General features: G+C 40.6%; 1 protein-coding gene across 5 annotated transcripts in view; it reads right to left on the reverse strand.

Annotated features, from left to right (window-relative positions):
* SUSD1 (sushi domain containing 1) overlaps positions 1 to 9,501 on the reverse strand; it is a 47,580-nt gene extending 38,079 nt beyond the window's left edge. For 3 of the 5 annotated variants that reach the window (XM_065662698.1, XM_065662697.1, XM_065662695.1), the window contains exons 1-6: positions 9,227 to 9,501; positions 7,385 to 7,516; positions 6,041 to 6,196; positions 5,206 to 5,358; positions 3,718 to 3,894; positions 1,444 to 1,623 (exon numbers count right to left, since the gene is read on the reverse strand). In XM_065662698.1, the coding sequence (XP_065518770.1) occupies positions 1,444 to 1,623; positions 3,718 to 3,894; positions 5,206 to 5,358; positions 6,041 to 6,196; positions 7,385 to 7,516; positions 9,227 to 9,305 (877 nt within the window). In that variant the 5' untranslated portion in view covers positions 9,306 to 9,501. The remainder of the gene's footprint in view (positions 1 to 1,443; positions 1,624 to 3,717; positions 3,895 to 5,205; positions 5,359 to 6,040; positions 6,197 to 7,384; positions 7,517 to 9,226) is intronic. The other 2 variants (XM_065662696.1, XM_065662699.1) reach the window with 2 other exon arrangements.
* Between the last annotated feature and the right edge of the window lie 4,339 nt (positions 9,502 to 13,840).

Raw genomic sequence — 13,840 nt, forward strand, 5'->3', positions numbered from 1 at the left:
TGATTAGAAAGCTGGGGTAATGCACTTACAAATCAATAAATTTGCTCAGCTGTTTCCAAGGGCTTCATAATAAAATGAGGAAACAAAAAAGAATAACGAGTGAGGAACAAACAAATGGACGAATATTGTTTAGGGTTGAAATTTCCAAATCCACAGTGAACATTACACCCCAATAAAAGATTCTGCATCACTTAACTTATAAGAAGTAAACAATGTAAGAATTAAAATCTTACCTTCACTATAGCTTATATACTGTGCTTTTAAAAATGTTTAATAAATAATCCTAAGCAATTCTGAAATTTAACTCAAAAAAGAGAAAAAAAAGACATAAAACCCAAATTTTATAATCGTGACACGTACAACCTTTAAAAGTAAACATGTTTTGCAACAGGCAATACATCCACCATCATGACTACCTCCCTTTTCATACACCAATGTATGAACATACGTATCTACTATATACCATCATCAGAAGCTTTAGAATAATTAATGCACATGCACAGAACATGCTTAAATTCTAGAAGGACAGTACGTGATGAGATACAAAGATTACTGCTGCTTAACTCCAGCTACCTGCCCAAAGCCACCCTCTAATTAGACTGGAAAGCAGAAATGTGTTTCTGTGTAACATAGCAAACCCTCTATTTGGACTGGTGACCCAGAATAAGAATATTAGAGAAGATTCTAAAAGTAGAGAGCTTTTTTCAAAAGAAGTCACTACGACTGATTCCAATAAAAGGAAGACTCAACCCTGCTGGATCAAGTTGAAAAGATATTAAGCATCCAGAGAATGGAAAAGTGAAGTTGCGTCAATATAAAAACTGACTAAAGACTAACGATCCTGAGGTTGCATTAGTTAAAAGTATCAGCTCAGAGTTAAAATACAGTGGAAATATTGTTGGGCAAAATAATTCACTTTTAAATGTACCTTTGAGCTTCTTCTCATCAAGAAATTTGTTGGGCCACATTCTTCTAGATCATAGTAACATAAAGGATTTAGGACTCGTGTCAAGTAACAATAGCTTGCTTGAGCAATCATAGTTTGCAACTGGAAACTGTCTGAATATGGAATTTTTTAGGGATGATAACTGCTAATAGCGGTTCAATTTCCAAGTAGTGGCTTCAACCACAGAGCAGATATTGATCTAAAAAAATGGCAGCAATTTAGGATAAATTTCCATCTCATGTTAATCCTGATGTCTGACATGCACTCAGATTTTGTCCCTAGAATGGTAAATTTAAACAATTTATTGCAACCTCATTAGCAAAACAGGTTAAAAAAACCCGAGACTGTTTAATATGTGGCTTCTGTTTTGCGACTGAACATGCCAGAAGCGGTCTTCTGAATGTCCAAAGAGGATGTCTCTAACTGACAACTGCTATTTATTTTGGTGTCTGCAACAGTATCTATGCTAAGTAAATCTGAAGGCAGATTTGATTTACCTTTGCACACCAGATCAGTACCATCCCACTGTCCTTTGGCATTGCAGACTGCAGTCTGATTGCCACTTGCCATAAAGTAACCATGAACACAGCTGTAAGTAACTTCACTTCCATATGTAGTCCCACTTACAGATGCTGTATGTGCATTTAAAACAGAGGGTGGAACCCCACAATCCACACCTAGGAAGAGGAAGAAAGAGGAAGATAAACTTATTATTCAAGCAGCAGAAGCAGTGACAGCTGCACTCCTGTATTTCTTTCATTGTTACCAACTAACCCTGTTCTGTGTTAATTCAAGACTCCCCAGATGCCCTCTGTGACAACCCCACTGTGACCAAGAGTACTGTAGCTACTCCTAGCTACTCCGGAGCTGCTTCTATATAAAATAACTTCCTTCTGCTTTTGTCTCAGAATGGCATGCTAAATCTGTGACTCTTTCATCAGCTTAGCTGCTAGTATGCTGAAATCATCCTTTTTTAAGAACAAAAAGTTAGGATTCTCCTGCTTTTACAAACCTGATTACAGGCGGCAAGCTGGTTCTATACCATCTGCAGTGAACAACAGCCAGAGGGAGGCAGATGAGCAGAAACTGCCTTTAGGATGATGAAATTTTAAAAAGTGCACAAGGACTGGAGAAATGTAAAACCACGTAAGTTTACAACATACAACACAAAAGCTTCCTGTTAAAAAGTCTACATCTGTTCAAAATGTGTTGTAATAGTTGCTCTACCCACAAACATGCAGAGTTGTCATTTACAAGTGCCTTAAACAAAGAAGTCAAGTAGCACAAAAAAGCAGCTTGTTTGATATGCTGTCCATTTTCTAAAGTAAGCCACCATCTAAAAGGCTTTCATGTTAACATGACACAGCCCTCACATTCAACAGTTTAACTACACCTCTTCACATACATCACACCTTCCCATTAAGCTGACTTTCCATCTCAAAACAATTCCTTTATTAATATTCAAAGGAAGCTATAACCTTCAAAGACAGAATATAGCCATACACTTGTATTTAAACAAAAAAACAGGATCTGCTCCATTTACAGTACCCTGATGTTAGGTGACACATCTTACCAAGTCTGACCTACCTTCAATGGCCAGTTTCATTATGACTACATAAAATAAAGTCCTAAATTACCATACGAAGGAAGACAAAAGACAAACTTACTGATCTTCCTAAAAAGGATGACATTACAACTTGGCCAGGAGAAAAACAGGCGATAAAGACTTATCAGGGACATTCTCAGATTTTAAAGAATTATTTAAAGGTGCCTTTACTAATACTTAAAAATAAATAAATAAATACATAAAAACTCAGACTTGCTAGTTTTATGAAAAGAGAAGTCCTAACTGAAATCCAGGAAAAGAGCTTGCAACACAAAGGAGAAATAAGCTTGTCACTTCCCACAGACACACATAAAAATATTGCATTTCTATCCTCTCTCAAAGAAAAACACACAAACAAAAGAAACAAAAAAGACCACGAAAGAATGAGAAACCAAGAGGGCCTCTGTATCTTGAGGAAAGGAAGAAGGAACTCTCCTCACTAAGTGGTGATTTTCAGGATGACATTCGGCCCCATAGAACTGTTATACACTGTGTAACTTCCGCTAGCTAGCACTTCCAAGTGTCATTTAACTAATATACAGAGTTTGTAACTCCTCACAGGAACACAAAATCCTGCACTTGTAAGGAGCAAATATTTCAACAGAATGGGCAGTCAGAACACCAAAGCAAGTGGAAATTTTAAAGATGCTCTCAGGAATCTTAACACTTAAGAGATGTAAAAGCAATTGCTTATGCACAAATGGTCTTAAAATCATGAAGGCTACCCAGGGATGAAGGGTGGTATGAGGCCCCTCTTTTGCATCTACAGCCAACCTTCAGGAAAAACTTCATGAGCTGTCATGCAAATTGTTCTTTTCATGAGAGGTCACTAATGCCTTCCAGCTCAGTGTCTTGTTCCCTGAAAGAAAAGGCTACAGAAATCAACTGGTTTTCTACACATTGGTTCACAGGTAGAAGGACACACTGCAGTGTCTGTAAAAGTGGAAGGGCCAGCACTGAAAATGTCACTCACTAATAAGAAGAGGTAACACCGCTTTATAACCTGTCCTTTTTTCTTCTGGGTTTTTTTTTTCTTTGGCAAATAGCCAGATCTTGAGAAATTATCCTTTGGACTGAGGAAACAGTCTACTGTCTTTCACTAACACACTTCCCCATGCATAAACCAGCTTAATGAAGAATTAAAGAAAGACTTAAGACTTTTCACCTTTACAGCTTAAAGTGGCAGGTTCCCAAGTTTCATTTGCAGTGCAATATGAGAACTTTCCCTCGTTGCTGTAAAACCCTTCTTTACATTCATAATGAACCGCGCTTCCTGGTAGCAAGCTGTAGTTCCCCACAACGTAGCCATGCTTCATTTCAGGGGGGGAACCACATCCAATTTCTGCAAAGAGACTGTGTTAGAAGACCTCACAGTATAAAAATCACAACACATGACCATTTTAAAATGAGCTGAATCGGATGGTCACATCATAAAATATGCCCCCATCAGATGAATCTGAGAGGTTGCCAAAGAGGTACAAGATTAGAGCAGAAAAATTTTACTGACCACAGTTGGAGAAACACAGTGACCCATGTATTGTGCTACACCTTTACTAACATACAGCTGGAGCCATTCACAACACCAAAGAGAAAACACTACAGTGTGATGGTGCTCTGTGTGTGCTAGTCTTGCTACAGCAATGGATAAATAATCCTTCCAACACCAGATGAAAATTTAAGGTCCCAATGCGGAGTTTCTTTTTCCTGTGCATGGGAAAAGTGAAGCACTGCACACAGACTGAAATTAAACGGTCTGCCCTTCAATTGCTCCACCTCACTGAACCAGCCTGCATAAAAAAGCTACATTCCTGCCTGTGACAGGGCTTCCTTGTCCAGCTCTGCAAGCAACAGTCAGTACAGACACACTTCTTTACCACAGCATGTGGAGGGGAAGTTGGTGAGATAAGCAGGGTTGTCAGCACCTTTGCCAAAATGAAGTGGAACAGTCCAGTTGGAAAAACTGGACAAGCTACAGGCAGTGAGCTTTACTGATGGTTCTTACTATAATTCAGAAATGAGAGCTGGATACAATAGAAGCATGTGAGCCTGGGATGTCCAGCTTCATTAAATACCGTGACAGCTACAGCTTTCACTGTTAGCACTTTGCATCTGTGAAAACCTACACTAGAGAGGAAAGGAGGAAGTTTCAAAATTAATTTTTTGTTGTTGTTATGGCAAGATAAACAGAACAGCTTATTTATGCAGTTGGCAGAATAAGTACAAATAGTGAAACTACTATGTTATTATTACTGTCCCCTAGGCTTGTTCCATTCATCTGAACTCTCCCACCAGCTATGCATCCTCTCTTCCCTTTCCCTTCATGCAGTGTGGTTGTATAAGCCAGTGGATTATACCATACTTCCTTTCTATTCAGAAACTAACTACATCACCTTCATGGCATTATTATACCTCCTTGACCCTGCAGACCTGATCAACTTCTGAGAGCCTGTAGAAATCATATCTGCTGTCAACTCTACCATTCAGACATCATTAGAACAAACTGAACCCAAGAAGAAAGAAAATCGTACAGCAAGCAAAACCCACAGAGGGCTTCTGCTCTGCAGACTTAAAAGCACAGGTCAGAGTGGGTATTTCTGTATCATGGAAGATATGATTTTATCTGCTAGTAAAAACAGCATCCAGAGACTCTCACCTCTGCATGAAACTGTATTCCCATCTGGATGAAAAGAACGCTCTCCATTTTCTAATTTATAACCATCATTGCAGTAACACTTGTAGCTTCCTTCAGTATTCACACATTTTGCATTGTGACCACACAGCCCAGACTCCTCACATTCATCTATATCTAAAAATTCAGAGAAAAATACATCCACTGCATAATACAATTTTTTTCAATTAGATAATGTAGGACCCAAGCTTAAAATAATTACAGTACTCCATGAAGGGTTCTATGTAGCTTCTGATGGCTCTTTTGAGAGACAAAGGAGTGTATCCTTTGGGATTCTGTGATTCTGTGATTCTGTATCATTACCTAGCGTTCCAGCATCTGGAAGGAGAAGACTCTCAATTTTGTAGCTAGCTATCTTTCAATTTTTTTTTCTGTTTGACATGACAAATATTTTCCAATGTCATCTCCTGCTACAACAATCCCAGAAAAATCCCGTATCTGCAAATATCTTAATCAGTTACAACAGTTCATTACTGTAACACAGAACTGGCTAATATCCTACTCTAAACACAAATATGACATTCTGGGGGAAAGGTAAGTATTACCTTCTTTTCTTTAATCTAGTTTCTTTTGGGAACATTCTTGCTTGAATGTGACTGGAAAGCAATGATTTGTAACATAGAAAAGAATGCAAAATAGAACTGATTCACAGCTGCTAGAACCTAATTGTCAAGTAAGTGTTGGCAGAACAGAAAGTGCTGTGATACAGTTTTAAAAAGTAAATTCCAAAGTGACAGGAAAAAAGACCTGTGTTGTAATAGTTTTGGATTCCTGGAGCTCAAGACTCTGTGATGTCTACCTGTACAGTTTGTGCCATCATTAGGGATAAATGTCTTGTTGTTGTTGGAGGCTCGATATCCATCAAGGCAAACACAGTAAAAGCTTCCATGTGTATTATGACACAGTGTATGATTTCCACAGATCTTGCTGGCTCCAATCTGGCATTCATCTTTATCTGTCAGCACATTTAAAACACATCAGACAGAGATTAAGAAAAGTAAGATATCCTCCCCGCCTCATTCTTGGGTAAATAGACTTCCCCTTATCATTTTTCCAAGTTATTTGGGATGTAAACACTGCTAGTAAGCTGGACTATTTGGACCAACAGAGGCTGCTGTCCCTAAGTGGAGCAGATGTGAATAAAGTTTCATGACACAGCTTAAGCTGATCTAAGAGCAGTTGAAACCAGCAAGCTGTGTTCTTTGCTTCTGCTTTTCCTTACATAACGCACTGTCTGCAGCACTTGATGGAGCTTGTGCTGATCTTACCAACTCGCTCAGCTGGCAGAGAATTAACATGGCAAAATATGCAGCTTGTCTTCTTCCACAATAATGACATAAATGAACTCTGTGCAGGGCCCAAGAGGGTGCCACTGCTTGTGGAAGAGATCAGAGGTGGATGACCTTTCCCTTTAAGCAGGTGTAAGCTACTAAATACACTCAGACACAATGTTTGACATCACCCTTTGATTCACATACTGATTTCTCACATATGAGATAGTATTAAAAGGACACCATCAGGTACAGTAATAAAAAAATGCTGACTAATACTTCCCATGTAACAAGACATCTGCACTTAAGAAATCTGTGTATATATGCACACTCTTATTAAGAGCAGACATTCAACTGATTTTCAGTTAGCCAGTAATCTGAGATAACTGGGAAAATTAGCAAAAGATGTGCTGACAATTTTAATTGTCAGTTTTATTGTCTAGCTTTCAGCTCAATGATGCATAGGTTAAAAAGAATAACGAACTGAAGCCCACCATACTGATATTTTTTTCCTGAAGCTAGGATAAAAAATAATAAACCATTCCAATATATATTTTAAAAGTAATTGTTTGATACAACCCTACATTTATCAAGACAAAATTAATTACAATCCTTCACTATATAGGAGAAACTGAATAAAACAGTTAAGCAACTAAGCAAAACCCAGTATTCGCATCCAGTACAGCTCACGGTTAGCTGATGGAAAAAAAGGAAAAAAGTCAAAAGCATCCACACATATTTTACATTTTGGAAATTCTGCCAGGAAATGATAAAGCTTTTACTACACTTTGAACAAGTCAGTAATATTACTTGAGAAAAAACATTTTAGGAACGTACATGGTTTCTTGCCATTTTACAAAATGGCAGCCTACCTTGACAATGGGTTCTTCCATTGCCTACAAATCCATAGTTACAGATGCAGACACTTTTTCCTTCAATTTGATGACACGTAGCGTGAACGTGGCAAGTTGCACAGACATCTGGAACTGATCTCTTCACAACTGCTTTAAGAACAAAGAGACAAAATTATTTTTTAAATTATTTTTTTAAGGGGCTAACTGGTAACTGGCACAGAATTTAAACTGGAGATACAACCCAGGTTAAAACGCATAGAATAAAATCCTATCTCCCCCCATCTCTTTTTCAAACTTGCAGGAAAACCACAGCCATAGTATTCAAAGACAAAAAATTAAAAGAAAGGATTAAACAAAACAACTACACTGAACATTTTTTTTCATCTATCTATTCTTTTACAATAAGCAAGCCAGCTTGTCACTACGGCCTGCGAGACATATAATAAATAGTTCTATCCAATATTATCTTTTCTCCATATTAATTTTATTTTCCATTTTTGGTTCCTGTTTCTTCATTTATTCTATTATTTTGTTTCTATTATTTACACATAGACACTTGGGCTATTTATCAATCTATTTGTAACCTGTATCATCAACATGCATATGGGAAAAATGCTATTCATAAAACCAATGCTGAGAATGCTGCCAGGAGGAAAATGACTTACAGAAACCTCATTTTAGAAATTAATTTATATTAGAAGTAGTTTACCAGCCTATGACACACAACCTAATTTACCGCAATTTGATACAGCTATAAATATACATGAAACTGGAACAAAATGTGAACTTACTGCCTAATTTGTGTTCATACTTTCAGTGTACTGTTTGCATTTCCCTCCATTTTCTGAAAGCTCTTTTTGTTATCTTCACACATGCACTGGCTTTCCAAATGATAAACCTCAGAACAGATGGCTTGAATGTAGATAAAACATGCATACGCTTACACCCTTTGTATATTTTTTAAGAAATAACTAACAGCACTCAAGCTGATGTTGTCTCATGATGCTGGACACAACAATACAGAATTCTTTCACTCTTCTAAGCTCAGATTAACAAGTATAGTCAGGTTTTGACAGAATACAAATCTCCCTGTGCATACAGCAGTTATGATCAATTTTTGCCTGTCTTCACATGGTGTCTAAACACATAACTGGAAGGAGAAGGCCGATGAACACTCCAGCCAGCTTCTCTTACACACACAACTTATCAGCGCGGTAACACTGCCCCTCTGCACGCAGCGTCCCGGCGCTGCTCACAGCACATTTCTGAGTGCATTAAGGCTCCTGGGAAGCATCATAGATACCCACGCCTAACTCTCCATGGTTTTATATACTTGTGTGTGTGCGTGTGTGTGTGTGCACCTAATAAGCACAGACAATACATCCCGTCAGCATGCCACAGCATCCAACGTAATCATTAAATTACATTTAAAAACAGCCAACGGAACGACCTTCTCACGATGCCTCAATCTTCCGATAAGCCATGGGAGTGTCCTCCTCAGATTGCTGCTCCAGAAGATAAAACACGGGGCTTCCCCTCTCCACCCCCCTCGGCCCCCCCCCCCCCCGCTGTTACGTATCAAACTTGGCGATTCACTTCTCCTCAGAAACACGCCATCTTCCACGCCGGCACCAAAGCCACCCCACGGGTCCAGCCCAGCCCTCTCGCCTGCGGGCGCATGAGCCTCCCCGCCGCCGCCCCCGTGCAGCCGCTCCGTGGGCTGCCCACCTCCCTTCTGCCGCACCTCCCCTCGCCCACGGCCTCCGTCCCCTTCGCGCCTCGACAGCAGGACACCGCCCTCACGGCCCGAGGTCCCTCCGCAGCCCAGAGCCAGCGGAGCCGGGTCGCGGCCGCACTTACCCCGCCGCCGCGCTGCGCACTGCAGCAGCGCCAGCAGCAGCAGGAGCGGCCCCAGGGCCCGCCCGGACCCCGGGCTCATGTCCCCGCCGCCGGCTTCGCCCCCCCCGGTGCTGCACGGCCGCGGTGCCTCCGCATCCTCCTCGCGGGTGGAGGACGGACGGGAGCCCGAGGGGAGGGCGTCAAGCTGCCTCCCGGTGGGGCGGGGGCACCCTTTATCGCCACTGCCGCCGCGCCCTCTGCCCCCCCCCGGCTTTCCCCTCGGTGAGGCCCCTTTCCTACCGCGGCCGAAGAACCCTTGCCCGCACAGCCCTGGCACAACCCCTTTCCTTCCCCAGGACGCCGCCTCTGCCCGGCGAGGCGAGTGGCAGAGCTGATAAGGGCTGTTGGTTTGTGCAGCAGCGGGCCCTCACCCCGGGAGGGGGGAAGAAGCAGAGGGAAGGGCTATTTAGGATTCCTGGGAAAGGGGGCAAGGCATCTGGGAGGTTAGCCCTCTTCGCATGTGGCAGCGGTGCTGCTGCGGGCTCGGCCGCCGTGGGCTCCTCCTGTCCCGGCAGCAAATGGGCCAATGCAGCACCTCCCGGGCTGTGGTGTGGAGGGAAGGTGGCCATCAGCAGGTCCTTGGGCCTGCCATCTGGAAGGGCCAGCATTCTGCTGCGCTGCTGCGCAGTGCTGCTGGTAGCATCTGCACGCTCCCCACGCTACAAATGGATGAAAACCTTGTAAACCCACAACCCTTGTACTTGAAATGAAGAAACACTTTCTCCTTGTAGGCCTTCACCACAGGGAAATCTCAGAAACTTGGTTTTTAATGAGTACCAGTGGCGCTGCATGAAGAGTTTTCTAGAAGAAAGGTGATCCTCCTGAAGCTCACGGTCCTCAGTCAGGTCTGTGAGTTGCAGTTTTAAGAGAGCTGTGTAAACTTGTATTTATCTGCAAACACAGTTGACCAGTTATCACAGCTACAGTAGGGTACTGCCAAAGAGATGAATGGGGGAAGCCTAACACAAAGGTGGATTGAGGCATGATACGCTCTAAAGAGCTTCCCAACAAGGCTTTGCTCATGTGCTATGTTGGCTTTACATTAATGCCTTTTAATGTTAACACAGTCAGTTCCTCCACCAGCACTGCATTTAAGTGGCATGACCTCATCTTATGCTGTGTCTGTGGAGTTACAATGACAAAACCCGAACAATCTGTCTGATTTTAATGGAGACAAAACACAGTTTCATAAAACTACCCGTTTTATTTATTTATCTAAGTTGGCATGTGACAGTGTTTTTTAATTATTGTTCTGCCTACATTTTTAACCAGCTTCTGCTAGCCTTATTCACCTCGATCAGGCCGCAAAGTGACCTGCATCTTCAGCAGTGGCCAGTTACATTGCAATTGACCTTACTTTTGGAACAACAGTCTATAGATGTCAGTACTGCATATTCTATCTTAAATCACTGAAATTGGAGGCATGCATTCTCAGTGGTGGTAAGTAGTTTTTGACAATAAGGAATGACTCAGAGAGGAATTATTCTGCACCACATATTAAAAGTGGCTCGGAGGGTTTTTTTCTCTCATAACAGCCCACCAAGTTGCAGACCGACTAATAGCTGCAATTTCTGCTGTTCCTTTCATAAAAAAGTAGTGGGAACAACTGCTTATAATTATGAACACCTCACACAGCAAACAGGAAAATAATTTTGGTGGCAAGCCTGGTTATATTATAAAGAGAATAAGTTAAAAAATGTACTATAAACATTCTTTAAAGAAAGTAACATGGAAGTGTATCAGCTGAAGAAAATACATGGCCCAGAGTGGAACTCCTTACTTTGTTCCAGTCTAGTGTGTATTCAACAGCTGATAAGTTGCTGCTTAAGACATTCTTCAGAAACGCATAATTAAACTACTCAAAACGGCTCCTTTAAATTATGTATATGTTGTTTGCATATCTAAATTTAAAGCACAGTCATATGAAGTGTTGAAAGATGTTGAGAGGTCATCTATTCTTTTTCCTTTATGACAATATAGGCTCTACTTAAATGATTCCTGACATACTTGTCTAACTTGCTGTTTACAGTGGCCGTGATGTGGAATTCACAGCAATCCCAAGCAATCTGTTCAACTACTTTGCTCTCTTTGTAATCTGAAAATGGTAATCTAAGGTTCAACTTAAATTTAAGTTAAATTAATTAAATTAAGTCTTTTTTTGTCAGTTCACAACAGACTCCCAACACCCTTCAAGATCTGGACAAAGGTTTGAATCAGCCACTGAAATGAGTCACAGATCACTTCTGCTCTGAAGTCACCTGCAAGAAACCTGAGTTCATTCCTTTAGGAAGACAATTAAAGATTTAGGAGGGTAGGACAGATCAGTGTCCTAGTATGAAAACACAGGATAATGTCCACATAGATTCTCTGTTCTGGATAGGATAAGGTTTTGCATCTTTTCACTGTCAAACTTCAAGGACCTAGTTTGTAATTACAGTATTTCCTTTGTCCCTATTAGCATTCAGTCTCACTACCCAGAAGACATCTGTACCAGTATCTGCTTCCATTTCTCTTCTTCGTGATAAGAAAACAGTTGTTATGGTCAAAGTAATTTAATTCATCCAGGGACACTTGGAAGTTTCCTGTGCAGTTTTTCCTTGCAGCTGTTTAAGGTAATTGAAAATCAGAAAGGCAAGCAGCATTAAACAGCTCCTCAGCCATCTGGATTTGTTCTGTCTCCTTTACAGACACTGAATGTCACTGTGTCATCTAAATCACATTCTTTTGCAAGGATATTTGTCATAGATTTCACTACTTATTCTGACACATAAAGGCAAAATATTTGCTATTAATGACTCCTTCATCAAACATATTTTTAAAAACACACAAACATCTTCAACCAGAGTGAATAAATGTAATTCATCCTTGTTAACAGATCTCTCAGCTATTCATAATGAAGTTGCATTCTTAAACAGCTTGCTAGCAGGTACCTCTTTCCAGCTGTCAATGAAAAGAATAAATGTAACTTGATGGAAGGTTCTTTCCATCCGAGTTTTGCCTCTCTTGCCTATTTAAAGTGATTAATAACTGATTTCTGGTTATCCTCTTAATTTCCAGAATAAGCAACAGCAATTGTTGAAGCAGAAATAACAGAAAAATTGGCTGGCCCTCTTTAGCTTCTAATGAAAATGCTTCAGTAGATATGGTGCAGAAGAAAGCATTCTCTTGTAGTGAATTTTGCTACAAAGGAAATGTTACTGCTTGAGTTGTCTGCAGCATTTCTGTACTCTCAGGTGTCTCAACTCCTGACGAAGTCAAATGAAAAAAATAGAAATGAGATTTCTGCAAAAGAATTGAACTGAGAAATACCTGAATTTGAACCTTAAATATTGAATGCTTCTCCCTCAAGAATAGGCTTTGGATGAAAAAGACACCAGAGCATGCCATGTACATCTCATAGCAAGAGCATGGTAGGTGATAAAGCCTGCTGACAGTTGCTGCTAATCAGAAGAGCAATTCTACAGAGCAAAGGGGCTGCTATCTGTGGGTTTTAGAATAGGAGTAGGAGCCCAAAGTGAGCTTTGCCACAAACTCACTGTAATCTTTGATAACCACTTCGTGTTTCTCTATGCTTCTTCCTCCCACTTAATTGTAAAACTACGTAGGTGTGTTCAGGCTTAACACCATAAAAGCAGGCCTGAGATGATGCAATGTAAACTTCTCTGATAGAAGCTTTGATGTCACTACAATCTGCCTCAATTTTAAACCACAAAGACTTAGCATCAGAGAGCTTATGGGACAGTATCCTAATATTGCTGTATCTCGGAATATCATGCGACAAAGCTGCTGACTAGTCGTTGCTTCTGATTGTTCCATGCTGTTATATACAAACTGTGCCATTGAGGGCTATGCTAACTGAAGGCAATAGTTAAGAGAGAGAGGCAGAGTAACAGCATCCCTTTCATAGACTGTAAAAAAACCAAACAAAAAACCGCAAAACAAAACAAAACAAAAAAAAACCTCCAAAAAAACCAGCCTAGTGCTGTGATTTTATTAACTCCAGATAAATGAGCAGCCATCTTTTCCTTTCTGATCCTACCAGTACCTGATAAAATCAGAAGAGAAAGAACTGCGCAATAAGCTTAATTCTTTCTCTGCCAGATTCCCCAGGCTTGTCCACAGGGGTGCTGGCCTTACTATTGCAGCAGCACAAAACTTAATAACAACTTAGAGATAAGGCAACAATTAATGATAATTTCTTTGATAGGTACAGAAAGAAAACCAAACCCCACTGACTCTATTATCCTTCTCTCGCCATTAGCTTTGCTACATTTTGGGGCAAGTTCAGTGTAGATGTGCTATAGTGCTTGGATGAGACACATGGCAACTTGTCAAAGTATATTATCTATGAAAATAAAAAATTCCATACACACATCATGTAAGAAGGGAAACCCAAATACTGACTAGAGACTCTAAACCAAACAGTTCTCCTCAAGCTCTCCAAGCAGCTGGACATCCTTTACCCACAGCTTCTTTCCCTGCAGACCAAAACTGTATTTTGCCATCTGTCAATCTCATATTTGCATCAATACTTTGAAATGGGAAAGAAGATGGGAAGAATCTAATAACCAAGCC

This window comes from Lathamus discolor, chromosome Z (genome assembly GCF_037157495.1).
Source record: "Lathamus discolor isolate bLatDis1 chromosome Z, bLatDis1.hap1, whole genome shotgun sequence".
Taxonomy (NCBI): Eukaryota; Metazoa; Chordata; class Aves; order Psittaciformes; family Psittacidae; genus Lathamus; species Lathamus discolor.